This window comes from Polypterus senegalus, chromosome 5, assembly GCF_016835505.1.
Source record: "Polypterus senegalus isolate Bchr_013 chromosome 5, ASM1683550v1, whole genome shotgun sequence".
In the NCBI taxonomy this organism is placed as follows: domain Eukaryota; kingdom Metazoa; phylum Chordata; class Cladistia; order Polypteriformes; family Polypteridae; genus Polypterus; species Polypterus senegalus.
The window spans coordinates 183,582,585-183,610,452 of NC_053158.1; the positions used below are offsets into that span (position 1 = coordinate 183,582,585).

The 27,868-nt window shown below is 39.2% G+C and overlaps 2 protein-coding genes across 5 annotated transcripts in view; both read right to left on the reverse strand.

The window, feature by feature from the left end:
- puf60b (poly-U binding splicing factor b) overlaps nt 1–16,386 on the reverse strand; it is a 64,951-nt gene extending 48,565 nt beyond the window's left edge. For 2 of the 3 annotated variants that reach the window (XM_039753732.1, XM_039753730.1), the window contains exons 1-4: nt 16,301–16,386; nt 14,899–14,983; nt 11,580–11,686; nt 198–293 (exon numbers count right to left, since the gene is read on the reverse strand). In XM_039753732.1, coding sequence (XP_039609666.1) covers nt 198–275 — 78 coding nt within the window. In that variant the 5' untranslated portion in view covers nt 276–293; nt 11,580–11,686; nt 14,899–14,983; nt 16,301–16,386. The remainder of the gene's footprint in view (nt 1–197; nt 294–11,579; nt 11,687–14,898; nt 14,984–16,300) is intronic. The other variant, XM_039753731.1, reaches the window with a different exon arrangement.
- A 10,092-nt stretch (nt 16,387–26,478) lies between these two features.
- Nucleotides 26,479–27,868, reverse strand: part of LOC120529689 (nuclear receptor-binding protein 2-like) — a 297,685-nt gene continuing 296,295 nt past the window's right edge. For both annotated transcript variants that reach the window (XM_039753735.1, XM_039753734.1), the window contains one exon: nt 26,479–27,475. In XM_039753735.1, coding sequence (XP_039609669.1) covers nt 27,380–27,475 — 96 coding nt within the window. In that variant the 3' untranslated portion in view covers nt 26,479–27,379. The remainder of the gene's footprint in view (nt 27,476–27,868) is intronic.

Genomic DNA, 27,868 nt, shown 5'->3' on the forward strand with positions numbered 1-27,868 from the left:
TCTAGAAATGTTTACAATATGAATACTTAAGTCTCATGACCAGAAAACTACACTTACTTGACAGTAAAAGAAAAAATATTAATTCCTGGAACAGACACAAAAGATCAGACAATAGTTGGTAAATAAACACATGAGGCACTGAAGACTAGTCTCTTGTGTGTACTTAAAGGTAATGAAGACTAGTCACTTGTATTTACCTTCTGCAGGGCCTCCTGCTGCTCTGGGGTGAGTGGAGGAAGGCCAAGCTTTGACGCTGTAGTCTGTCCATTCTCCATTGTTTTAAGAGTCACTGCCTACATGGGAGAGAAAAAAAAAGGTTATGACAACTTTTGAGATTTCAGCACTCTCTCAATAACATGGAAAAATAACACAAAGTTAACACAATAAAAGGGTGCAGCCTCTAAAACAGAACTTTTCTAATGAAAATTAAAGGGGTTGTTAGTTTGCAATGGTAAATTGAGAAGATACAAGAAAAATATTCCTAATGAGTACCATCCAGAAAGAAACTGCACAATAATTCAAAATTTAGCATAAAGTCTATACCAGAAAACATACAACTCAAAATTAGTGGAGAAAATAATGTAAACCTGTTGCTTATTATGGCTAGTAATTCATAAGAAATACTCATTAACCTCCAAAAAATATAAAAATAAAACAAAAAACAAAAACCTACAGGCGCAAAACTTCCCCCCTAACCCCGAGTATTGATGGAGGAACAAAAAATGTAAGAAAACTTTAAAAAAATAAATCTAATATACTTTCTACAAATATTGTCTGAAATATGATTTTGGAAAACAAAGTTATTGCTTTGAGTCCTTGATTAGTTAAGTCTCAGATATAAAGATGCAACCATAATATTCTTAAAACATGTTTAATCCAATTCAGAGGCAGAGCCTATCCAGCCATTATCTACTACAAATCAGGAACCAACACTAAACAGAGTTTCAGTCTATTGAGAGTCCATTCACAAAAGGCCAATTAAGAATCAGCAATTCACTTTATGCCCACATTTTGGAGAATGCAAGTAAAACCAGGTTACCTGGAGAAAAACCCATGCAATCAGAAAGAGAACAAGCAAACTCCATAAAGCAACAAGGCTAGCACCAGTGTCATTGCATTTATTTCTGCCCACTGAGATTCCCATTCACCTCTGTCCTCAAAGCCTCTTTTCCACTTGCATCTTCCTTTCCATTTAATGCTGAGAAGGCAAGATGAGACCAGGCAAAACAATGCTAGTACCTAGGTCTAAGATTAAAACATTATGGTACTCACATGGTCCTCCAAACTACCAGTAATTGTTTTTTACAGCCAGAATGATAAATGAGTGACAAGGCAACGGTACTTTAACAGGTTCAACCAGATACCAAACCCCAGGAAAAACACATGCTTTTCATGCTCTTTGACTTTCCATGTCTTTGCCACATTATCTCATGGAGTTACTAACACTCTACACTCTCTTTCCTCTTTTAACCCTGAATAGTATTTGCAACTTGCTCATCCTAATGTTCCGTACCTCTCACTATGTAATTTCTTTTATCTAACTCTGATGCCTGTGTTTGCCTAACTTAGCACCTCTTTGACAACTGTTTTAATCTTTACAGTTAGGTTTTCAAAATTACAACAGCAGTATGTATTATAAATAGCCTTTTCCCTAGTCTAGTATGGTTCTATAAGACCTATAATCATTGGAACAGGTTAATTATGCATGTGCTCTTAAACTTCTGAACCATGCAGAAAGCCGTGTTTAGCAATGATGTAAACTCTCTGCACCCCTTCTACTGCAACTATCCCCAAGGTTTTGGCTTTTATGTCACTTCTCAAAATATACATGATTCACCAGCATGACCTTATGTTTCACTCCCATGCTAAGACTATTCATGGTTCCTCAAAGGCATTTATTTCTCTCCTAGTTAGATAAACTCATTACCTGCCTAAACAACATACAGTACGTATATTTCAACTAACTTACTACACCCAAACACAAGCAAATAAAAGCTGCTTTCTCTAGGATCTCCAGCTCAGATTAAAAGCATAATTACTTCTCATTGGACTTCAGCTCCTATACATTTATATCATCCACCATTTGTTAGCATTTTGCAGCTCTGGTTGAATACTCATTGAGCTAAATGGCTTCTACTTTGTTTGTTAAAGTCTCATTCAAATTTTGCACAACTATGTACTGCTTTTATGCATTTAAATCTGCCTGTAACTATACTTTAGTTAAACTTCTTAGCAATCACTGTACTGAACCCGATTCTACTGTAGTGTGTGCTAAGACTATATACCAGCCACACTCTACCATTTTAATTTTCTTTGCTTATCTATACTTATTAAATTTAATGTCCGTGTATTTATCATTCAGTCTGAAAATATATCCTTGTTTGCTACACAAAGATTTTATAATGATGTATTCTACATCCGTAAAAGAATAAAATGCAAGTAAGGAAACCAAAGAGTTATCTAGATTCTGTGACGTGTAGGCCACTTTGCACAAAGCAAATAAACAGTTAGTGCTATTTACCCAATATTAAATCAAGTTTACAGATTATCATCATTTACTATTTCACTGTTGCTATAATTTATAAGGGTGGCAAGACGTCCAAGTTACAGGGAAAGTTCCAATTTCTAAACTGAAGAATATTAAAATGTCTGGGTTTTAACAGGCTGCTCACCTAATAAAATATTACTATGTTGAAACAAATTTCCTCACAACATATTTAGAACAGTGAATTTTACTGTATGTGGCCCCTCTCATACCACAGCTCCCAATCCGATGCAATTATATGTATAATAGCATGGTCAAGACTGACGGGGAAAGGTTGATTAGGATATTTGAACAGCAGAATGACAATAACAAAGAAGCAGACAAAAACACAGTACTTTCATTTGTTTCCACTTCAAGCACTGCGTGGAATCATGTTCATTTGTGAAAATGTCCCCCTTTCCCCAATCCCTCGCTAAAAAGGATGATGGATGAGGATGAGCTTTATGCGTGGGCAAACACGCTACACAAGTGTCTAGGCTTGGGATTTTCAAAATCAGAACTGAATAGCTTTTTAAGTCCCATTTCATGAAAATAACTATGGCCAGACAAGCTCAAGCAAAAAAAAAAAAAAATAATTTATATATATATATATTTTAAATCTAGGTTATGTTAATTGCCACTGCACGTGAGTGAAAGTGGTCTTTGTGATGGACCTTGATTTAGCCCAGAGTAATATTTAGAGAAGGCAGACTTGCAAAAATGTAACTTCAGAGGCTTTTGAACAACAACGCTGAGTAATTCCATGTCAAATCATCACACTTTTGAACATCATCGTCACAGATTTTAATGAAACTTGACATGCTGATTTGCTCAGATCAGTAACACATTGAACTGAAATTGTCTTGGATTAATATTAAGGGTGATAAAGATTTAAGACTTTAAGATAAAGTCTGAACATATTGGGTGATGAATTTATGACTTTGAATGACTATCTCCCCTAAATATAGGTTGCACAGAAATGGTCCTCATATTTTAAAGTTCTTTTACAGTTCTATATTTTACGTATGCTATCCCTGAAATGAAAAATTACTATGTTATGAATGATTATAATATTTTAAATTAAATAATAAATACAGATATTTTTTTATACTAAAGTTAGCTTATAATGTCATGAATATCTCCAGAACATTTTGGCTCCTGACATGATGAGTACTTACTAACACCCCCATTGGCAGGTATCATAGCTTGTAAACACTTTTTATAGTCAGCTAAAGGTTTTTTTAATTCTTATTTGTATTTTTGTCCATTCATCATGGAAAAAGGCTACTAGTTCAGCATTCTTGGGCTTGTATGCACTGCTTTTTTGAGATCTACCCACAGATTTTTCAATGATGTTGAGGCCCGGGGACTGTGAGGGCCATGGCAATACCACCAGCTTGTGCCTCTAGAAGCAATCCACGGTAGATTTTGAGATGTGTTTATCTTGTTGTAGGACCCATCCTCTTAACTACAACTTTTTTTTCTTTTTTACAGATGGTATAATGTTCTCTTCAAAAATTTGCTGGTATGTATTGAATCTAATCTTCCCTCTACCAATGGCCTGTTTCTTGTGCCACTGGCTGCAACATATACCAATGTTTCCACTGCCAACTATATATCACAATTTCTGCAAACTATGATAGGAGACACAAATTAAAGCAAAACATCCACATCACAAAATACTGAGCATTTAAATGGGCAAAAAAAACCCTTGTTCACATGGGCCAGACATGGAAAAAATACATTTGCTGCTTGTTTACTTCAGTGAGTCAGAATTGTACATTGTTGTGGTACCTTGCAAGAAAAAAATATGAAACAAGCAGTGGATGTTTGTATGAAAGTGGAATATCCAAGTTCCCTGGACAGAAAAGACAGGGCTGAGATAAGATGCAATGCACTGTCTAAACCATTTATCAGGCAAAGTTTACTCTTCTCAGACATTCTCTGGCAGAATAACTCACCACTTTTATCAAGCTGTTCCGCTCCCTAGTATGAGCAACAACACAAACTGCAACTGTTTATTATGAATATAATCCGCAAGTAGTGAAGCTGCACACCGCCGATGGTTAAATTACTCTGTAAACCTACATGATGTAAATCTAAGAAGGAGCGACACTACTGAAGAGAAATGCACTTGTTCTAGGAGTAATAGAGAACAAAAACAAAAAGCCAGTTAAGCAGTTAAAAACCTAAATGAAAGACACAGTACTACATACACAAACTACCCATGATTAAATAATGATGTAAAAAAACGGACAGAAAGAAGACAGGCAAGATGGGACCAGGCCTGATATGGCTGTGGACAACAAAAGAAAAAAAAAGCCAAGTAGCTCCCTTAGCATAGTGAAAGAATAAGCCAGTTACCTAATCATGCTTCAAAACAAAACATCATGCACATGATGGGAAATTTTAGACATAATCTAGGATTACAAGAATAGAAACCAAACTGGATAGGGCTTCAACCCATTGGAGGGCCATAGTCATAAGCACTTCTTTGGATATATCAAAAGAAGATCCATAAAGACACAGTGAGAGTGTGTCAGCTGCACACAGACAATAACTACGTAATGGATGTGATCACAATATATTGGATCTGAGAGAAAACCAACCTCAAGCACTGTGTTACTGTTCCAGACTTTTATTCAATGCATTTACCCCTTCATATTGGGAAATTTGGTGGAGGGGTGCATACTGGAGATAAGCAGAGAAAAGCAGCCTCTCTGTTTCATTCTTTTTCTAAACCAACTTTATTTAATACAATCAATCCTCTACATTTGCAGAGGTAAGGTTTCTAGAAAATGGCATAAAAGTCAAAGTGACTTAATACATTGAACCTATGGGAAATGGGGGTTAGATTCCCACAACCACCGAAATCTGTAATCTTTGGATAGAGATCACTTCAAAACACACTTCTCACAGAATTCTTTGCAACAAAACATTATTTCTGATAATATGCTCTTTACATAAACCAGTAACCGTGACATAACCCATAAAAAACTTTCTTGCTAGTCAATCTCTAAAATTCTGTGACCTTTTGTGCTGACATCTCAATTAAAAAAAAAAAAACAAAAAAAAAAACACTAGCTGTTGTTGAGACCTCACCAGTCTTGGCATTCCCTGACACAACCTTCACAGTTGGGAGATGGAGATTGTTAAGGACGCACCGGCTTGAAGTGATCATTCAGCAAAGTCTGCTTTGTGTGCTGCTTGAAATCCTTAAGGGTCTTAGAGTATGGGATCATAGCAGAGGCGAGCTGATGTTTAACCTTGAGGCTGAGATTGATGATAGGATCAGCAGCCTCATTGTCTCTAGCCAGCTGGCCGTGGCTACCGACATTCCGGCACCAAGTTTATCTAACACCCTTACTTTATCACTAGACTGAATCACTGACTTTGCACAGTTGGACTGAGAGTCTGAAGGACTTGTACTATGTTTTACAGGCATAATGGCAACACAACACTTGCATGATTTTATTTTTCTACTGCAGGAAAAAAAGTAGGATACTAGCCGCTCCATAAATTTGCATGTATCATACCTCTTATTTTTTTACTCTACTTCAAATAGCCGTGAAGCCCACAAATGTGTGTGGTTACCATCTCAAAAAAAAAAAAAAGGGTTATTAATAAAGAAAAAAGAGGTTATTATGCACAAATATTACACTGGAAACAGTGTAAATAAATAAATAAAGTCAATGTATGTGTGTAGGTATGTATGCTCCAGCATCACTTTCGAATGGCTAAAAAGATTTTCATGAAACTTGGTACACATTTCTCATTCTTTGACAAAAAATACTGTAGGCTGAAATCAAACCTAACCCACCACCTCCTTAGTTGGCTGGGGTTGATATTAAGGTCTTGTATGCATGTTATCATCCAGCTGACACTCAGAATGACCACCAGAGGGCGAACTGGAGGTGACTGCCAGCATCTATATATACAGTATAATTCACTAAGGCAAGACACCCATGGAAAGCACACCGGAAGGGGCGTGGATTCACTAAGCCGCCGACAAGTAAGACGCCCATGGTGCATGCAGGAAGGAGCCACGCCCACCAACTCTAAGACCATTGGATACGATGACAACTCGCAGAACCACGCCCACCAACTCGGACGCAATGACACAGGAAAAACAGCGTCATTTATGTTCGTCTATCGTAGAGTCCACATGCAGCTCTGAGCCACGTTGCCTGTACATAGAGGCATGTTTCTCGCAGAAGTGAATCGCTATATGCAGCGTGTAAAACAGTTTGCGAGGGGTATCCCATGGGATCCTTAAAACAATCCTTTAAAACTGAGGTTAAAACACAACGAAGGAAGCAGTCTTTAAAAACCAATAAGCCCTGTGCCTCTGTTTCATTACCGTCTCACCTGCTTCACCAATGCAGGCCCTGCAACAGTCGAGATGCTCTCTCAGCAGCTCACCTTCTCTGTGCCTGACCGGTTCACACAGAGGCACCAGACGACACGGCAGGACTATCTAAGAAGAGGCATGTAAATCGCTGTATGCGGCGTGTAGAGTGGGTACGGAAAGTATTCAGACCCCCTTCAATTTTTCACTCTTTGTTATATTGCAGCCATTTGCTAAAATCATTTAAATAAATTTTTTCCCTCATTAATGTACACACAGCACCCCATATTGACAGACAAAAAAAAGAATTTTTGAAATTATTTCAATTTTTTCTTTTTTTAAAAATCTGCAACATCACATGGTCCTAAGTATTCAGACCCTTTGCTCAGTATTTAGTAGAAGCACCCTTTTGAGCTAATACAGCCATGGGTCTTCTTGGGAAAGATACAACAAGTTTTTCACACCTGGATTTGGGGATCCTCTGCCATTCCTCCTTGCAGATCCTCTCCAGTTCTGTCAGGTTGGATGGTAAACGTTGGTGGACAGCCATTTTTAGGTCTCTCCAAAGATGCTCAATTGGGTTTAAGTCCCTCGATTGCAACCAGTCGTCCTGTCCCTGCAGCTGAAAAACACCCCCACAGCATGATTCTGCCACCGCCATGCTTCACTGTGGGGACTGTATTGGACAAGCGATGAGCAGTGCCTGGTTGTCTCCACACATACCGCTTAGAATTAAGGCCAAAAAGTTCTATCTTGGTCTCATCAGACCAGAGAATCTTATTTCTCACCATCTCAGAGTCATTCATGTGTCTTTTAGCAAACTCCAAGATAGAACTTACTGGTTGCAACCGAGGGAAAGATGAATGCGGCCAAGTACAGGGATATCCTGGACAAAAACCTTCTCCAGAGTGCTAAGAATCTCACACTGGGCCGAAGGTTTACCTTCCAACAAGACAATGACTCTAAGCACACAGCTAAAATAACGAAGGACTGGCTTCACAACAACTCTGTGACTGTTCTTGAATGGCCCAGCCAGAGCCCTGACTTAAACCCAATTGAGCATCTCTGGAGAGACCTAAAATGGCTGTCCACCAACGTTTACCATCCAACCTGACAGAACTGGAGAGGATCTGCAAGGAGGAATGGCAGAGGATCCCCAAATCCAGGTGTGAAAAACTTGTTGCATCTTTTCCAAGAAGACTCATGGGTGTATTAGCTCAAAAGGGTGCTTCTACTAAATACTGAGCAAAGGGTCTGAATACTTAGGACCATGTGATATTTCAGTTTTTCTTTTTTAATAAATCGGCAACAATTTCAAAAATTCTTTTTTTTTGTCTGTCAATATGGGGTGCTGTGTGTACATTAATGAGGGAAAAAATTAATTTAAATGATTTTAGCAAATGGCTGCAATATAACAAAGAGTGAAAAATTGAAGGGGGGGTCTGAATACTTTCCGTACCCACTGTAAAACAGTTTGTTTGTTGCGGATGTGAATTGTTGTACGAAGCGTGTAAAACAGTTTCCGAGGGGTTTCCCATCAGTTGCTCTTGCGACCGGGCACATGACCAGGCAATGTGTATGCTTCGAGTGCGAGGATGGACGTGACAGGACCATCTAAGAAAAATCATGTCGTGGCTGTGAATCGCTTTATGCAGTGTGTAAAACAGTTTGCCGTAGATGTGAATCGCTGTATGCAACGTGTAGAGCAGTTTGTGAGGGGTCTCTGTTAGTTGCTCTTACGAGCGGGCACATGACCAGGCAGTGTGTGTGCTTTGAGAGTGTGGGTGGACGCGACAGCACCATCTAAGAAGATTCATCTTTGTCGTGGATGTGAATCGCTGTATGCAGCATGTAAAACGCTGTATTGTATGTTGCCCTCTCCAGAGTTACATCTTTTCATTAACCTATAGTCGTATACACAATGAAGTAAGCAGTCTTTAAAAACCGAGTTTTTCGGTTACGACGCACGACCGCGTGCACCATAGCAAACTGTTTTACACGCTACATACAGTAATTCGCATCCGCGACAAACATGCGTCTTCTTAGATACTCCTGCACTTTGTACACACCCCCCTACCACCGTGGTCGGGTGTCTTGGTTGATTATATATAGAAAGGCAGCCAAAACCGCACAGAGCAATGAAAAGTCTACGTGAGTCACAGGTGCATCTGGACTGTGCAGACGACGACGACTCGAGTGACGAGTTGGAGGTGGGCACATGAGCAGGCAGTGCATATTGGACGAGAAATCAGCAGACTAGCATGACGGAGGGAGCGAAGTGGACGTCCTTCTCTCCTCCCGTTCCACCCTCCGCAAGCGAGTGCCGCACAGACGATTGTGTGTTGGTTCGTTCCGTGCATTGTTACAATGTTGCGTTTCTTGCTGATTTATTACATTACCGATTTTTCAAATGTTAATGTTCTCCCTGTGCTTAAAAATCATTAAAAAACCGGCCTGATTATGCGGGGTATGGTACACTGCGGGTTGGCTAGTTCTTTATGTTTGAGCACCACCACACTCTGTTGCTTCTGAATTTAAATAGAGTTTGCCAGTTCTGAGCATTAACTGAATGATAACATACATAAAAGACCGTAAGAGCACACTGATGAGTCTTCATTGTTTGTTAATCAAACAATTAAAAAACAAAACAAAAAAAAAAAAAAACACTTCACTTTCCTCCAAGGCAACACTGGGTATTTCAGCTAGTCAAGAAAAAGAAACAAAAATGCAAGCTGTGGAATATTAGACAGCCTATAAAGGCCTTTAGCAATATTGCAAAACTATAGATACTGTGTAACAGCGTATTCAAAACTACTGATTTTAAATTACTTCAATTTGGCTAGATATGCAGCCCTCTTTATACAAACTAAAAGTTGTTAACACAGCAACTTACGTGGCTTCAGAGCTTTCACTAGCACACTTAAATGATAAAGAGGACAGCCAGAGTGTTGTCTGTGATTACTTTGCTGCTTGTGGCAAATGGGGATGGAAAAAAACAAGGTAACATATAAGCCCGTACGCAAGCTTTGCTACTGCACAATACCGACTAAAGTGGCTAAAACAATCCATTTAGTCAAACACTTAAAGGCAGTGACAGTCAAAACCCATATGAAGTCCTAGACAGGAAAGTCCCCCTTGGTTTGTGGGGCATTCCCCCTTTGGTGTCCAGGGGGCTTGTATTTCATTACACTTACTATATAATGTAAGGTGCATAAGCTTTTAGTGCTCAATTGTATAGAGAGTGGCGTGACTCCTCCATGTAGTCATAATGTTCCAGGTGTACTTCAGAGCTTGTATTTAGTACGTCAGGGCTCATTTACAGCCCAACAACAGTAAGCATCTTGGAAGAGCATTTGACATGCTAGTATTTCTTGCAAAAAATTTGGAAGTTACAAAGACATTGCAGTTTATTTACACAGAAAAATGCAGCGTGCATTTATGCAACACTTTTAAATGTATTTAAAGTATATAGGGCGGAGTGGTGGCTCTGAGGCTAGGGATTTGCACTGGCGAACGGAAGGTTGCCAGTTCAAATCTCGTAAATGCCAAAAGTGATTCTACTTCGTTGGGCCCTTGAGCAAGGCCCTTAACCTGCAACTGCTCCATCTTTTGGGTATGACGTTAATCTCCAACCTGCCGGGGGTTGGTGGCAGAATTGGCACTCCAGCCACCATAAAAAAGTCACAGTGTTCCATTCCATCTGAAGTAGTGTGGTGCTGAGGTGTCACCCATTGCATGGCTGCACTCGGGTCCTAATCTGGGATCCTAACCTCTCTCTCTCTGTGTTAATTTTCTAAACAACACAGTTAAAAAAAGACCACATTAATGTTCTACTTGAATGATTATTTAAAAATGTAATGCATATTGTGTACAAATAACTGCTTACTTATTCAATAAACATTTAATAACATTTTCAACATTTAATTGCACTATGTGAGAAACAGTATTTGTTTTCATCAATGTATTAAAAAAAAAAATCAGTTGACTTAGATTTAAACCTCTTTACTTTTTTGGTTTACGGAACTTTTTTCTTACCTTTTACAAAAGATTGAACTTTTTGAAGTATCTGGATTTATTTACTAAAATTTCTATCATTAGTTTTCAGCAGCATAGACTTTTTGCAAACAGAATTGCAATTTATTTACATATGCTTTTTACTGAGTTGAATAAAATACTGTACTGGGCATCGAACATGGCATTGAATACGAGTACTATTTGAAATCACAGATCAATCTGAAACGTTGTTATCCTGACAACCCTACTGTGTAGTACACATTCTCTCTCATCACTAATTAACCATAACTGACTTTTGAAAAGAGAAGTGATAACCCTAGAACACACAGGGAGAACATATAGACTCCATAAGGACAATTGATCAGGTTTAGGATTAGAGCCCAGGACACTGGTATTGTGAGGCAGTAGTGAGAAGCTCTGCACTGCTAATTCACCTGTATGAAATAAATATGAACAATAATTAACAAGTCAACTGAATAAGTAAATTACTTGCCAAAAAAAAAAAAAAGCTTAATTGTGCTTCTTATATTTAAATTACAGTCACAAATGGTGAAGCTGATATGACAGCTTTAGAAAAAACAGGCTCCAAGTAAACATATTTTTGCACAATAACTCACCGAAATATTGTTGAAATTTACCAGGTAAAGGATATGCAAAAGCCTTATTCTAAAACACAAAATAAAACCCCAGTACCTGGACTTATGAACTTCCTGGGTGGCGCACAGCCCCTTTAAGGAGGTTTGAACCCAATTAGTTCTGCCATTGACTTTGGAAATTTAGAACAGTCAAGTGATATGGTTCTAAAGTATAAAAGACACATAAGGAGAAAAAAAGAGAAAAAAAAAAGTTTCTCCTTAGAGTTTAAGGACAATGACTTGAACCTCACAAACCATTAAACAAATTACAAACAAGTGTTTTGCTTTAGAAATGCCATGCATTATACCCTTTTAATGTAATACCATTTCTGCCAAAATGAAATAAAAAGGCAATTATGAAATAATCATATGCTACAGTAGTATGATATATAAATCAACTGTGATGAAATAAATCACTTAATTATGAAATACATTTAATTTTGGTTTAAAATTATAGTTACTTTTTAAAATGGTCTTATTTTCAAGGAATGTTTTTATTTCACAATGCAACTTTTCCAAACAGCACTTTTAATGCCATGTGGTGCAGTGATAGTTTGCAGTAAGGAGACCAGGACTTGCAAACTCCATGTAAGGAGGACCAGAGACGCTGTTGATTATTTTTCCCTGAATGCGGACACTAGGCTGCCAAAGAATGTAAGCGCTAATTGCATTTCAACTTGCAAACATGCAGAGGCAGTTAAAAGATAGGTTAGTTTGAATAGAAAAGATCATTGACACACGATGCTATTTTAAAACAAGTTGTGGATACATTAGAAATTCTTAGACAGAGACATGCTCCTTAAAATGGTGGCATTCATGAAGTCATTAGTTGTTTAAAACTGTATTTGGATGGGATTAAAGTAATTATTATAAGATTTCTGTACTTTTAGTCCTGTACAAAAAGGGCTACAGGCATGCATTAATGCAGGAAATCCAAGGCTAGAAATTCCAGGTGACCTCCTGTGCGAATATGGTACTCAATTGATCTTAATCAACAAAAATATTATGCATTGTGTATTAGTCTTAAAATAGCATAACATTGTGGTCAACTGTCTGCTTTTTTGGATGGGCTAAATGACTGCATAAAAGCAACCTATGCACAGCCCAAAGAGGCAACGTGGGTCCCACTTCCCATGGTCTCACCACCTGTAGGAGGGGCCAAGGAGGTTGGGTGCAGTGTGAGTTGGGGGGTGGTCGAAGGTGGGGACCTTGGCGGTCCAATTCTTAGCTACAGAAGCTGGCTCTTGGGACGTGGAATGTCACCTCTCTGAAGGGGAAGGAGACTAAGCTAGTGCGTGAGGTTGAGAGGTTCCAGCTAAATATAGTCAAGCTCACCTCAACACACAGTTTGGATTCTGCAAACCAATCTCCTTGAGAGGGCCTGGATACTCTACCACTCTGGAGTTGCCCCCCAGTGAGAGGCAACCAAGTGGGTGTGGGCACACTTATTGCCCTACGACTTGGAGCCTGTTTATTGGGGTTCACCCGAATAGACGAGAGGGTAGCCTCCCTTCAACTTCTGGTGGGGTGGCGGTCCTAACTGTTGTATGCGCTGAAAATCAGTTTGGAGTACCCACCCTTTTTGGAGTCCCAGGAGGAGGTGCAAGAGGGCAAACCTTCTGGGGACTCCCTCATTCTGCTGGGAGACTTCAATGCTCACATGGGCAATGACAGTGAGACCTGGAAGATTGGGAGGAATGAACCCCCCCAAAAGATACAACAAACCCCCCGATCTGAACCGAAGCGGTGTTTGTTATTGGATTTCTATGCTCATCACGGATTGTCTATAACGAACACCATGTTCAAGGACAGGGGTGTTCATATGTGTACTTGGCACCAAGACACCCTAGGCCTCAGTTCAATGATCGACTTTGTGGTCACGTCATCAGACTTGTAGCCACATGTCTTGGACACTCGGGTGAAGAGAGGGACGGAGCTGTCAACTGATCACCACCTGGTGGTGAGTTGGCTTCGATGGTGGGGGAGGATCCCGGTCAGGCCTGGTTGACCCAAATGTGTTGTGAGGGTCTGCTGGGAACGTCTGACAGAGTCCCCTGAGGAGTTCAAGTATCTCGAGGTCTTGTTCACTAGTGAGGGAAGAATGGAGCGTGAGATCGACAGGAAGATCGGTGCGGCATTCGCAGTGATGGGGGCTCTGCATTGGTCTGTTGTGGTGAAAAAGGAGCTGAGCCGTAAGGCAAAGCTCTCAATTTACCAGTCGATCTACGTTCCTACCCTCAGCTATGGTCATGAGCTATGGGTAGTGACCGAAAGAACGAGATCGCGAATACAAGCGGCTGAAATGGGTTTCCTCCGCAGGGTGTCTGGGCTTTTCCCTCTAAGATAAGATGAGAAGCTCAGTCATCCGAGAGGGGCTTAGAGCTGCTGCTACTCTGCATCGAGAGGAATCAGATGAGGTGGCTCGGGCATCTGATCAGGATGCCTCCTGGACGTCTCCCTTGTGAGACGTGTTACGGACATGTCTAACTGGGAGGAGGCCCCGGGGAAGACCCAGGACACACTAGACAGACTGTGTCTCCCAGCTGGCCTGGGAACACCTTGGGATTCTCCCGGAAGAGCTAGAAGTGGTGGCCGGGGAGAGGGAAGTCTGGGCATCTCTGCTCAAGCTGCTGCCCCTGCAACCGACCTCGGATAAGCGGAAGAGGATGGATGAATGGATGGATAGATGCCTACAATGAAGCAAAGTAATTGACAACAAAAGATTAACCAAAAGAAATAGGGATTGACAAGTGATGAAGCCAACATGAAAATAAACATTAAAACAGCAACTTGGGGGTTGGGGGTGGAATGCATTGTGGAATAAAAACATTATTTAAAAATAAAGCTATTTTGAAATAAACTCTGAAATAACTGACTGTAAGGAAAGTAAAATTTAAGCCAATGTAAAAGACACTATTTCATAATAATTGGATACTTTTTCATAATAAATGTTTCTTTCATTAGGCATTTTTCACTATTTATTGACTCATATACATACAGAAATAGTATATTTACACATATATATTTTATATACAGACCAATACATTTGAATGTGATTATTTCATAACAGTCATTTTATTTATTTCATTTTGGCACAAATGGTATTTCATACCCTTCAGAAACACCCAAAATTGTTATTAGAAAAACCATAGTCTTATTTTTCTGCTACATATAAAAATGATGGGTTATCCATATCTGTAATTGATTTCAATTCACTGTAAGTTTACTATAAGTTTAAAGATTGTATACTATGCACAAATCTCTATCAACTTAATATTTGGCAATGCAGTTACAACAACTTTTCCGTGTTGACAAGCAAAAGTATGGCACGTGACATAGGTCTAAAAGTAAAAATGAAACAGATGTAAACCCCTCACCTATTCCCTGATCTTCAGTTCGGCTTCTGTAGCTTGCTGCCCAGTGGAAAATAAACGAAAGAGTTTTCTTTACAGTTCAAAGTGTCTATGGAGGAAAAAAAAGTCAAACTTGATTATTGAGTAACTCACAATCCTTCCAAGTTTAAATAAATAAGAACAAATATTTAAATCTTAGTAGCAGTATTTCTCAACCCTAAAACCAACAGCAACTTTATGTAACGCTGACTAAGCCTGTAGATTTTAAAATGAAAAATTATCAGTGGATGGTGACAATTGTATTCAATATATGGAAACACTCTTTTTCGGTTCTCATTGTACTTTTGTTCCACCTAGTAATAAAAGTATGAGGCAAGGGGGTCTGTTCAGGCAAATTAAGCTATTTTAACAAAATATTAAAGGTTGCATTTAACAGGCAAATACCTCCCTAGAATGCTTTTCATGGTAAGGCAATTCATACGCATGACCTTCCAAACGTAATTATCTAAATATGTTTTAAAACTTCTCGATGTGCCTAAAAAGGGAAAGCACATGGAAAATTAAGTCAGATTGTTATCACCACAGAGATTGTTTCGTGTAACAAGTGTTTCTATATTCTAGCATTCAATTTGACACCCAAGGCCAAAAGCATTATGTTACATTCAAAAAAATAGTTCACTCATTAGTTATTGATAAAACGTTACTGTAATGATCACTTGGAAATGCTACCAGCTAGTGGATGTATAAAATATGTCTTTTTGTGTAACAAGTGTTTACATTTTCTAGCATTCAATCTGACACCCAAGGCCAAAAGCATTATGTTACATAAAAAAAAAAATAGTTCACTCATTAGTTATTGATAAAAAGTTACTGTCGGGATCACTGTGATAGCTACCAGCTTGTGGATGTATAAATTAAATCAGATATTTTAACTAGGTTCTGTGCAATTCGCATCAATAATAAATAAAAAAAAAAATTAAAAAACTACCTAACTAGCTAAAGTTTAATCTCAGCGATGCACTGCAACAGTTTAACTTCACCGATTGTGAACCACGTAAAACATATAAGAACAACAAAGGCATCATGAAGATTGCAAGAGTAGTAGCTGCCACTAAAAACACAAATACTAAGATTTAGGAGTCGCCCAGATGATTTCTAGATACGATTAAGCTTTACACAAAAGAAATGCTGGCCTAGGCCCTCAGCTTGATTCTGGAGAGCAGCGCGGTTCACTCGCTTCTATTCCTTGCAGCCCGCCATGCAACGTCGGTTAGCAATATTCGTTCCCTTTTCCAATTAACCCTTCCTTCTCAAGTCGGGTCCAGATCGCCATTTTTTTATTCTTCTGGATTATTTATAACAGACAAACCTTTAACAAATGCACGAGCAACAAAATAAATATAAAAATGATATTATTTGGTTTTACCAGTATCACAGATTCCGCCATGAATCCTCGCACGATACGCGACGTCACTGTCTGCTAAGCCTCGCGATAACTAACAATGCATTCATAAACGGACACGTTTAGGGCACGAGACATTGCGAGATCTCACATGAACTTGGGTTACGGTATCTCGAAATTACGCGAGACTTTTAGCTGTAACGAGTTGTAGAAGGAAAGATGAAATGACCATTAAGTTACAAATCTGTCACTTTTTGAACAATCTACAGCTTAGTGTTATGCTTGCTTTGCCACATGCGAAACTTTTCTCTGGTTTTATTTTTAAAGGATTCTTAAATTATGCGTTTTCGTACTTTTACATTAACGTATTCCCAAAAGAAGAAGTGAGTGTTGCCGCGTAACCGGGCTCAATTTAAATAAAATCAAGTGGATGATACCAACAATAGCTTTACAGTAAGATCTACCGTAGAACCGCCGAATATTAACCTAGTGCATGTGCGCGTGAATGTGAGAGGAGAGCGCTGTCCGAGAAGATTTCTGTACATATGTTGGTTCCGGCGGCTATGAACGGGTTTGAGACAGTTAAAACAATGAATGAATGAATGGATGGATACATTCATGTCATGCAAGTTTTTAAAAGTTTAGTGATGTATAATATATATATATATATATATATATATATATATATATATATATATATATATATGGATAGATAAATATACACAGACAAAGAGATACTATAATAATCTGGGTGGGGTACAAGAGACTGTGGAATGGAATTAACCTCCCTTCACTGATAGCTGGTGAGTGCACCCAAAAAAGGACCGTTGGCATTTTCAGTGCCTCATCCGCCACCCAGTTCTTTTCTCAAAGATGACAAGCTCTTTCAGCTGATTTGTTTACGCACACACGTGGCCGCCTCTGCCCCACTCCGCTCTCCCTGCTCCATGAGTAGACCCAAGGCAATGGTCCACATGCACGGCTTCCCACTGGCCATACATCCATGGACGATTGGCCTCTTCAACAAGGAGATGCAATTGAAGTGCTGTCTAATGTGTCTTGCACCCACGCAGATCACGGGGCTGCTTTATAGCCAGCTTTCCCAGGTATTCCTACTCCCTTGGACAGTCCCCTTGGAAAAATTTGACTTTTTAGACCAGTGTTTGTTATCAATACATTTTCCTTTTAATTAAATTCATTTTTAAAGAAAAAAGTGACTTTTATTCCATTTCATTTCTGTCACCCTTGTTGCTGTTGCATTGACGGTTTCACGTTTAATGTCTAAATGTCACCTCCCCTTGATCAATCAAGCAACTTATACTAAAAATAATTTTTAATCTATTGGTTGTCCTCATCATACTGGTAATTAGCTGTACTGTTTTATCAGGATTTGTGCCTTCAGACATTCTCCATTCAAAAAAAAAAAAAAGTTACCTCAGTGTTCAATGCTGATCTTTTGCCGATAAGATAGATAGATAGATAGATATGTAAGGTACAATATAACAGATAGATAGATAGATAGATCTTTATTTGTCCCCAGGGGTTGGCTTTTTGCAGAAGATCTTTAAAAGAATGTACATATACACACACAGTGTAATGCAAACGTTAGGGCAAATCTTGTTTCTCAGCCATCGGACACCCAACTTGTGAGGCATATGCACTAACAACATTCATCACACAATCTCCACAATTTGTAATTAACATAGCATAAATAATATTAATTTAAAAAATTGTAATTACTTATTTGTTTGAGCATGTCTGGCCATTCTAATTTGATGAAATTGAACTTGCAAAGCTATTCACATAGATAGATAGATAGATAGATAGATAGATAGATAGATAGATAGATAGATAGATAGATACTTTATTAATCCCAAGGGGAAATTCACATACTCCAGCAGCAGCATACTGATAAAAAAAAAAAATTAAATTAAAGAGTGATAACAATGAAGGTATAACAGACAGACAATTATTTTATATAATATTAACGTTTACCCCCCCCAGGTGTAATTGAAGAGTCACATAGTGTGGGGTCTCCTCAGTCTGTCAGTGGAGCAGGACGGTGACAGCAGTCTGTCGCTGAAGCTACTCCTCTGTCTGGAGATGATCCTGTTCAGTGGATTCTCCATGATTGCCAGGAGCCTGCTCAGCGCCCGTCGCTCTGCCACAGATGTCAAACTGTCCAGCTCCGTGCCTACAATAGAGCCTGCCTTCCTCACCAGTTTGTCCAGGTGTGAGGCGTCCCTTTTCTTTATGCTGCCTCCCCAGCACACCACCGTGTAGAAGAGGGCACAAATGTTACAAGTTTGAAAGGCAGATTGACCATTGTGCATATCAGGTGAATGTGGCAGACATGGTAAATTGCAGGGTGACCAGATATTCAAAGTCCCAAGCCAGAACACTTGTGTAGTGTGTGTCCACTCATCAAGCCCATTGTCAGTTGTTTAATGCCTGATTAATCTTATTATCATTAGAGAAAATATGCAGATACCGGTGCTGTGAGGTTGGTAAGTGTAAGGTTAATACTGTCCAAGTGTTTTACTTGCTTTGTGCATAACGCCACAACATTTTGTTTTCACTGCTGGAATGTTAATACTTTTACGGTTTGTAAAAAAGAATTAAAGCATCAGGAGGACTGAGGTGCTGATACACTTGCTCTTTTTTGATTTGTTCTCAAGCTGCAGGGAAGACTTCATAAAGCAGAAGCAACTGGCTGATACTGAGATTTATGTGTGTGCCAAACTGGATTTGGGCATCGCTGTCCTGCATGTGTAGAACTGGACTTGCCAATGGAGGATTGCCATCCTGTTTGTGCACTCAAACAGCCAGAGTAAGAGACTTCCTTCCCACACACGTAGTTTGCTGACTTGTATTGAGGCTCTGTTTACCATCAGTAGTGGTTATCGGAGGTGAAAAAGAAGAATATGTGCAATATATATAAGTTGCTGTAATGCTGTCAAGGTAAAATGAAAAAGGAAACTAATCTTAATTCGCACAGAACATTTATCCATTTTAAGACAGACAGACAAACTCACAACTCTGCCAGTGTTTTTCAATTGGTGGTTTTGAAAAATTTTGAAAATGCTCAGGACAGCTCAATGAAAACTCAAGAAATTTCCTTGAAGAGTAAGTGTGCCACATTTAAACAAAATTTTTCCACGGGGCTGAGTTGTTTCGTATGGACACACGGACAGACATAGCAATTGCAATAGGTGCCTTGCACATTACAGTATATACAGATGAACCTAAAAAAAAAAACTCCACGCCACCCTACACACCCTAAAACCAAATAAACGGTACTTAATCAAGAGATTATACAGTGGATGGATGGGGAATATTAATGTGAGCTGCTGAAAAGTCTAAGAAAATAAAATCATAAAATAAATTCCACCTGGAACTTTAAGGGTAAGTAAGTTATAAATAGACTATATATAAATGATCCTGATAAAAATATAACCAAAAAGCTTGTTAAGCTTGCAGGTTACACTAAATTAGGTGGAATATGTTAGGTCTGAATACACAAGAGTAGGTCTAAAAAGCAAAAGTACTCCTAATGAGAAGGATTTAGCAGTCGTAGTGGACTCGTCACTAAAAACTGCCACACAGTTTTCAGAAGCCATTACAAAGGCTAATGGAATGTCAGGCCATATAGCATGATGTGCGGACGATGTGCGGAGTGTTATACTCAAGCTTTAAAACGCACTGGTGAGGCCTCATCTGGAGTACTGTGTGCAGTTTTGGTGTCCAGGCTACAAAAAGGACATAGCAGCACTAGAAAAGGTCCAGAGAAGAGCAACTGGGCTCTTTTCCAGGGTTACAGGGGATGAGTTATGAGGAAAGATTAAAAGAGCTGAGCCTTTTCAGTTTAAGCAAAAGGAGATTAAGAGGTGACATGATTGAAGTGTTTAAAATTATTAAGGGAATTAGTACAGTGGATAAAGAATGTTATTTTAAAATGAGTTCATCAAGAACACACAGACACAGCTGGAAATTTGTTATTGTATATTTCACAAAAACATTAGGAAGCTTTCTTTACTTCACACAAAGACCCATAGACACATGAAATAAGCTACCGGGTAATATGGTAGACAAAGTACTTTAGGGACCTTCAAAACAAAACTTGATGTTATTTTGTAAGAATTAAGTGGCTGTGACTGGTGAGCTTTGTTGGGTTGAATGGCCTGTTCTCGTCCAATTTGTTTTAATGTTGTAATAATTGATGCCCATGAATCACTAGAATCATTAGTGATGAGCCCAGTGTCGTGCGGAGGTGTCATCCATTGCACAGGTGCACATGGTTCCTAATCTGGGTGATTCGTCATGTGGCGGGTGCGGCAACACGCTGTATCTGAGCATACTCCCAACCACTGGACAGTATTCAGACTTGAACATATACAGACAGTATTTGGGAGATTAAATTTAATTTAAGTAAATATATTGTGTTATATATAAGAAATAAAAATATTACATTTGAATACACAAACTCAACTTGTACACCTTATGAGAATGACTTAGAAGTCATAATGGATTTTCCATAGCCAGATAGTATATAGAAATAATTGCCAGGACTACTGATGTTATTATTATTTTACTTATTTGACCAATGCCTTTACTCAAGATGACTCACAACATTTGAGATACAATTGGTTACATTTCTTTTGTTGTTTTAATTAGAGCACAGGCAGGTGAAGTGACTTGCTTGTGATAATACAGTGTGAGTAGCCGGATTTGAACCCACAATCACAGGGTTTGAAACTGAAAGTCTTAACTACCATACTACACCACGCTTCCTGCCTAAACAAATAAGACACCATAGTATGAAAAATTACCTTCACCTATCCATCCATCTTACAAACCTGCTTATCCAGAGCAGTGTCACAGGGAAGCTGGAGCCTTTCCCAGCAATACAAGAACAATCCCTGGACAGGACACCAGTCCATTGTAGGGCCAACAGACTTACATACACACAGACACAGATTAGGCAATCAACCTAACTTGCATGTTTTTAGGAGGAAGCTGGAGATCCCAAGTGGAAACAAGGGGAACACCTGGGACACAAACACTGCTCTACTTACTGCGAGGCAGCAGCGCTACCACTGTATCACCGTCCCACCCAGATGTTTGCTAACATAACGCCCTGCGTGGAGTACAAACATAAGGATGTCTTATACAGTGCACTTGAGAGGACTCACCTGCAATACTGTGCAAATGTTTAGACTTCATATTAAACAGAAAGATAGAACAGTGCTAGAGAAAGAAGAGAGATGACCTAGTAGACTGATTCTGGAACTGCGGTGTCTGAGCTATGAACAAAGATTGCAGGAGTTGAATCTTTTCAGTTTAAACAAAGATGGAGACATAACAGAAGTGTTCAAAATTTGGTAGGATGGCAGCTGGCAGTTTCCCAAATTTCTGCCACTTAACCATAATAACCCCTTAGCCATGAAGATCGATTAAGAGCAGACAGCCTGTTGACCCAGATGCATGTGTCACTGGCAGCATGGACTACCACGGTCAGATGTGGCCTCTCCAGGCTGACATCAAAGGAGCAGAAGACTGACCTGCACAGTGACAAAGATTGGCTAGGCTGGACAGACGGAAGAGGTTGAAGTCATATTAAATGCATGAGAGAGGGTGAGAGAGTTTTGGCGACCACAACAAGGACACAGGAGCAGAGCAGGAAGGCATGAAATTGAAGCAAAAGTTGGACGGTGTGCTCCAGGGTGATCATTTTAGAGCCATTTCTCATGTATCTAAGTATATTAATTTAGTAGTCCCGATATTAGCAAGCAGCCTTGTTATAAATCATTTCTTACGTATTTACATAACAGACAAACATATCTGAGAGATTTAAAGGTGACAGTGAACACATGACAATCATTTTGCAGACCATCTGACTCATACTTTGGAACCACTGGTGGACTGCGGACCACACTTTGAGAACCACTGCTTTAAAACACAAGAGCACAAGTAAAATATGGTGAGTTACGCAGAAAACACAGTTTTCCATCACAGAGAGAAATATATATACGAGGTGTGGCAGAAAAGTAATGAGACTGGCAACACTGCAAGCGATCTGGCAACGCTGCGCTGTTGTCCTTGATAGAGCATCAGTATCCTCCCATAGCTCAGTGCGAGTTTCAACTCCTTCCGTTAACTACGTGATTTTTGTGACTGCTATTAGCGAAGTTGTGTTTTTGGTTGTGCGTCACGCAAAATGGAACAGCGGAATTTGGAGCAACGTTGTGCCATTAAACGGCAAGTGTGACGTTTGAAAAGTTAAAACAGGCCTATGGGGAACATTCTTTATCCCGAGCTCAAGTTTTTCGCTGGCACAAATCATTTTTGGAAGGCAGAAAACACGTTGAAGAGGAACACCGTTCAGGGAGGACTTCAACTTCGAAAACCAATGAAAACATCGAACGTGTGAACACTCTTGTGAGATCAGACCGTCGTTTAACATTAAGAGTGTTGAGTGAACAATTAAATTTGAACAGATTTACCGTTCATCAAATTTTAACTGAACATTTGCACATGTGAAAGGTCTGTGCCAAAATGGTGCCGAAAAACTGCCCTCTCCATAACAGAATTTTTGACCTCAAAAGGCATTCCTGTGGTTCCCCAGCCCCCTTATTCACCTGACCTCAGTCCGTGTGACTTTTCCTTTTTCCTAAACTGAAAAATGTCCTCAAAGGACGTCATTTCGGGACTTTAGAAAACATCCAAAAGAGTGTAACGGACATGCTGAAGACCATACCGGTTGAAGACTTCCAGCGCTGCTACCAACAGTGGGAACAACGTCTCCATCGGTGTGTAGCTGCCCAAGGGAACTACTTTGAAGGGGATAACATTGATGTTTGAAAAAAATAAAAACTTTGGTAAATAAAAAATCAGTCTCATTACTTTTCTGCCACAACTCGTATGTGGAATAAATTAATGACTAGAGTGATGAATAGTAATACTTTGGAGATGTCTGAGTCTCAGCTGGGGTTAGCTGAATAGGAACTGACTTATAACTTAAGGTGGACCGAATGGCCTGTTCTCCGCAATATTTTTGTTACTTGTATTATCCTACAGTTCAACTCTCTTCTTCTTCCTACATTCTAATTTAAGGTGAGTTGTTTCAGTTATTATTGCTCAGTTGTTGACAGAACAAAGTCAGCAATTCACATCTGGGCATCAACACTCAAGAGCAGTTGTTGGTGATGACTTTCCAAAGGTGAAAGGAACTGAAAGGTTGCCATGGAGGAAGATGAGAAGTGAAGTGAAGTGCATAGCCAATCTCCTTTTAAAATGGCTAAATCCTCTAACAATGTTTTTCTTTTTTGTTTTTTTTTTTTCCTTCTTAAACATGGATGCACTGTTTTGCAATATGCGTGCAATTGTAATGGATCAATGCTCAGTAACATTTTTGGCTTGAAAAACTGATGCATTCATCAAGTTTTAGGCCTTTTTTCACATCAGCTGTATTATAAAATGCAAGAGTGGACAATTTTTTTTGAGAAATTTAAGAAGTATGTTTCACTTTAGAACTCAATTTCATTTGACAAATTAATGCAAACTGTGATTTTGAAGCAATAAAATTGAATTGTGCCACCAGCACAATGTATAGCCTCCTTAGTGTCATGTTTACCCCTGGAAAAACAAGTGAAATTGCTGAATTTATTTCAACATGAGAAAATAATATTACATGTAGCAGAAACATGGCAACATAAATTCAGTGGGAAAGGCATGTCTAGTGTCCACTACTGTAGTGATGCAAATTTAGTCTGAGTCCTTCATGTGATATGTTTTGAAACAGTCACAAACGCACAGCCCGAAGTCGCAATTGGACAGTAGAAGTGTGTTTTTGTTTGCTCACATTTCTTATAATATATTTTTCTATTGTTGCACGAGAGGGTAGAATGTGAACTAGCGACATCCCAGAGATCCCAAGCATGAAAGTCCCGAAATTACTAAAAAAAGCTGACTAAAGGGGGAAAAACCATCAAAAACCCAACTAGTCACTCAAAGGGCAATGTAGAGTGCAATCTTTATAAGTAAAATACTTATTTTCAAAAAGGGCTCTGTAAAACAGTGAAGCTCTGAACAGCACAAAAGGCACAGCTCGGAATAACTGAAAAAAGAAAAGACAATTCAAGGCAAACAAGTCCCAATTACAAATGCAAAGACTGGTTAAAAAACAGAGCACAGTGGGCAATAATCCAGTAACACAAAAGCACAAAAATAATCACAGGAGACACTGACTGTACCAAGAGTGCATTCAGAATGAACTGAAAGGGAGTGTGGATTATTCCAGCCTTTACAGGGCTGAAGGGAATTCCTTGCTGGTGATGGGCAGGTGGACAAGACACTTGGGAGACCACCCACAAAAGACATGACATATAATAAAACTAGCAAAATACCTGCGATTCACAGCGGAGAAGTAGTGTGTTAAAGAAGTTATGAAAAAGAAAAGAAAACATTTTAAAAATAACGTAACATGATTGTCAATGTAATTGTTTTGTGACTGTTATGAGTGTTGCTGTCATCAAGGATTTGATTATCATTATTTCTTTCAATCAGGTTCGTATTTGGAGGACGTGTTGTGTTCAAGTTACATTCTGTGTTTGTCGACCGTTGTAAAGATAACAGGTTTCATTCATCGAAGTGTTCACTACCCAAATCGCTACTCGTGAATCTAAGATGTTTAACAGGCATTCCCGGTATAAACTTGTGGATTTGCCTGCGAGTATTTAGTGGCAGCGTGTCTATAAACTTGTGGATTTGCCTGCAAGTTTTTAGTGACAGCGTGTCTATTAACTTGTGAATTTTTCTGCGAGTATTTGGCGGCAGCGGGACAAAGTTGTTTCCGTCTAGCTGCATCAGAAAATGTACCACGACGTATGACACGCCTCCTTTTTACTGCTTGGATTGCTGCTGTCATAATCGGTTTGAGTTTCGGTAAGTGACAGTTCTTTGATCGATGGTGATCACCTCAATAGACATGTTAATGGGGGTACGGTTGGAACGGTAAAGGAAATGGGTACCTGAACAGTAAACTAAGTGTAAAATACCTACACAATAACTAGAATTGTAATAAACGAACAATAAAACAGCGGAGAAGCCATGGATTAAATAAAAAGGCTGCAGTTATCAGCAGGGAGACATGAATACTGTGGCAAAGCAAGGAAGGGAATGAAGAGACCGGAGCGACGGACGGCCTTATATAGGCAGGCAGCCAACAACGTGGGACACGTTGGGATGGGGGACGCAACGCAGCCTCACACGACGACTGAGCTGCAGGCTTTGGACGTACAGTATATATATACATACGTAGGATTCAATTATGACTGTTACGCGTAGAAGTTTGAAATAAAACCTGCTTAACTGTTGTAAGTAAGCTGTAAGGAATGAGCCTGCCAAATTTCAGCCTTCTACCTACACGGCAAGTTGGAGAATTAGTGATGAGTCAGTCAGTCAGTGAGGGCTTTGCCTTTTATTAGTATAGGTATGCTTAAACGTAAAGAAACTAAATAACCAACAAAGCTAACACAACCAGTGAACACATTAGACATAAAAATAGCAACCCTGGCTGATTTGCATGATTTATGTTCCCCTCATGTTATTGAAGGCTAGCACAATGCGAGGCTTAATGACACAAACATTGATAGCTACTGTTTTGTGAACAGTGATTTGGAGGCTAACATTTTTCTTATCTTTCAACTCAGCTGCAATCATTTTTCCTTTCTGCCATGTAGGTGCTGCATTCCACTGCAGTGGCACGCGACTGAAGTCACCAGGCAGGCGGTTCGGTCATACAGTGCCTTCTGCATGAGTTGAACATCCAAAATCCAGTTCATATTGTCATCACTATCATTGAATCCACTAATGGTTCAGTTTTAGTTTGTTCTAAATCTGGCTTTACAACTTCTCGTTTACATGACATTGTATGTTTTGGTTGAAGGCTCCACCCCACTCATGAATATGGATGAGTTACCATAGAGTGGAAAAAAGCATAGAAATACTGATCATTTATTTCCCGCTTAATGTTATGTTGTCCAGTGCAGTAGATAGCAACAGAATACAATTCTAAGCATTATTCAGACTTAACAGAGTTAAGTGATACTCTGGTTTAACCATCTTTACACAGAGTTCTGAACTGAAAGAGACACAGGAGTTTAAGAACAATTTCAGTACAAAAAAATCTATAAACTGGCATCAGATCTAAAAAAGATGTAGCATTCTTTTTAATTAATTTATTTTTGTACAATATGTTACACAGAAGCATACAGATAAAACATAAATCTAACACAGAAGAATGCCCACATGTATGTCAGTGGACCAGCATGCTAGTGTGCTTTCTGAAATATCCACTTGAAAGCTACACAAGTGTGATTAGAATAACAAGCTAATCACACAACCATCATTTTCTTAACAACTGAACGTCTCCAATGAACTGAATTCTGCCGCTCACTTGGACTCATTCTTCATAATCTGTTACTCATGTAGATATAAACAGTTCATCCATTATTTGGTTTCTATTGGGCCGTAGCCCGTCCAGTTTATTAAGCAGGACTCTGGGTGCAGATGGCAAAATGCACAATACCAGCAACAGATTTACTGTACAAGTGTGTGTTTGTGTTGATGAACAAGGCAATCTGCATGAGTAATTCACATGATAACCATGTGGCAACGTTATAAAAAAAAAAAAAACACCCCCTCAAAAAACAGAACTAGACTTCTTTACAGATCAAGTACCTACTGATGCCTGACAAACCTGATTTTCTGCACATCAAAATGATGCCAGGCCCCAAAATATATCCCTCTTTACAAAATTAAGTTTGGTGTCACCAAAAAGGGAATATTCTATTTAACAATATGTCAACTAAAAACACATTTAGGATCGGTTCATAAAAGAACAGATTACAATCTGCAGCAGGAGGATCCAGCCCCGGACTGTGCCACCACCAAGAAGGACTGGCAGGTTTTGTGTCGCTCACACGCGAGTCCTTGGTAACATTCTTAAGTCTTCTTTTCCTTCGAGCAGTGAAACCCTGGGAGCTTCTTTTCTGTCCACAGCTCTGGGGTACAGCTATTTTTGGGAGAATCTGCCACATACGTTTAGTGCATCATCATCACTCCAGAAGAGAGGGACCCACTGGCTCGGTGCTTGTTAAAAGCATCTTCTAGAAAGCAGGCTAACTTGTCACAGTCATCCTGTATAACATACCAACGAAGAAAGAAAACAAGGATATGCTGTTGTTATTAGATGAATAAATGATATAAACCAAGAGATAACCCAATGTGGAATTACAAAAGTAGGTGCTACCATTCAGTCTCATAAATTACAGGTGCTTTATATTGAAGTTAAAATGTACTTGTAGTGTACTGACGTTGGAATTGTTTGTCTATTCACCTAATGAAGTAATGCAAGGGAAAGGGCCCAAGTTGGGCTGGAAGTCCCAGTACTAACTAATAGGTAGCTGATCACTTACCCTGTTATTGCTCGACTGATATTGCACTTTACTGTACACTTACAAAGCATAACACTCTCATACATAGTGTAACAGACCAGCCTGGACCACAGACAGACACCACACCTTTGTCACA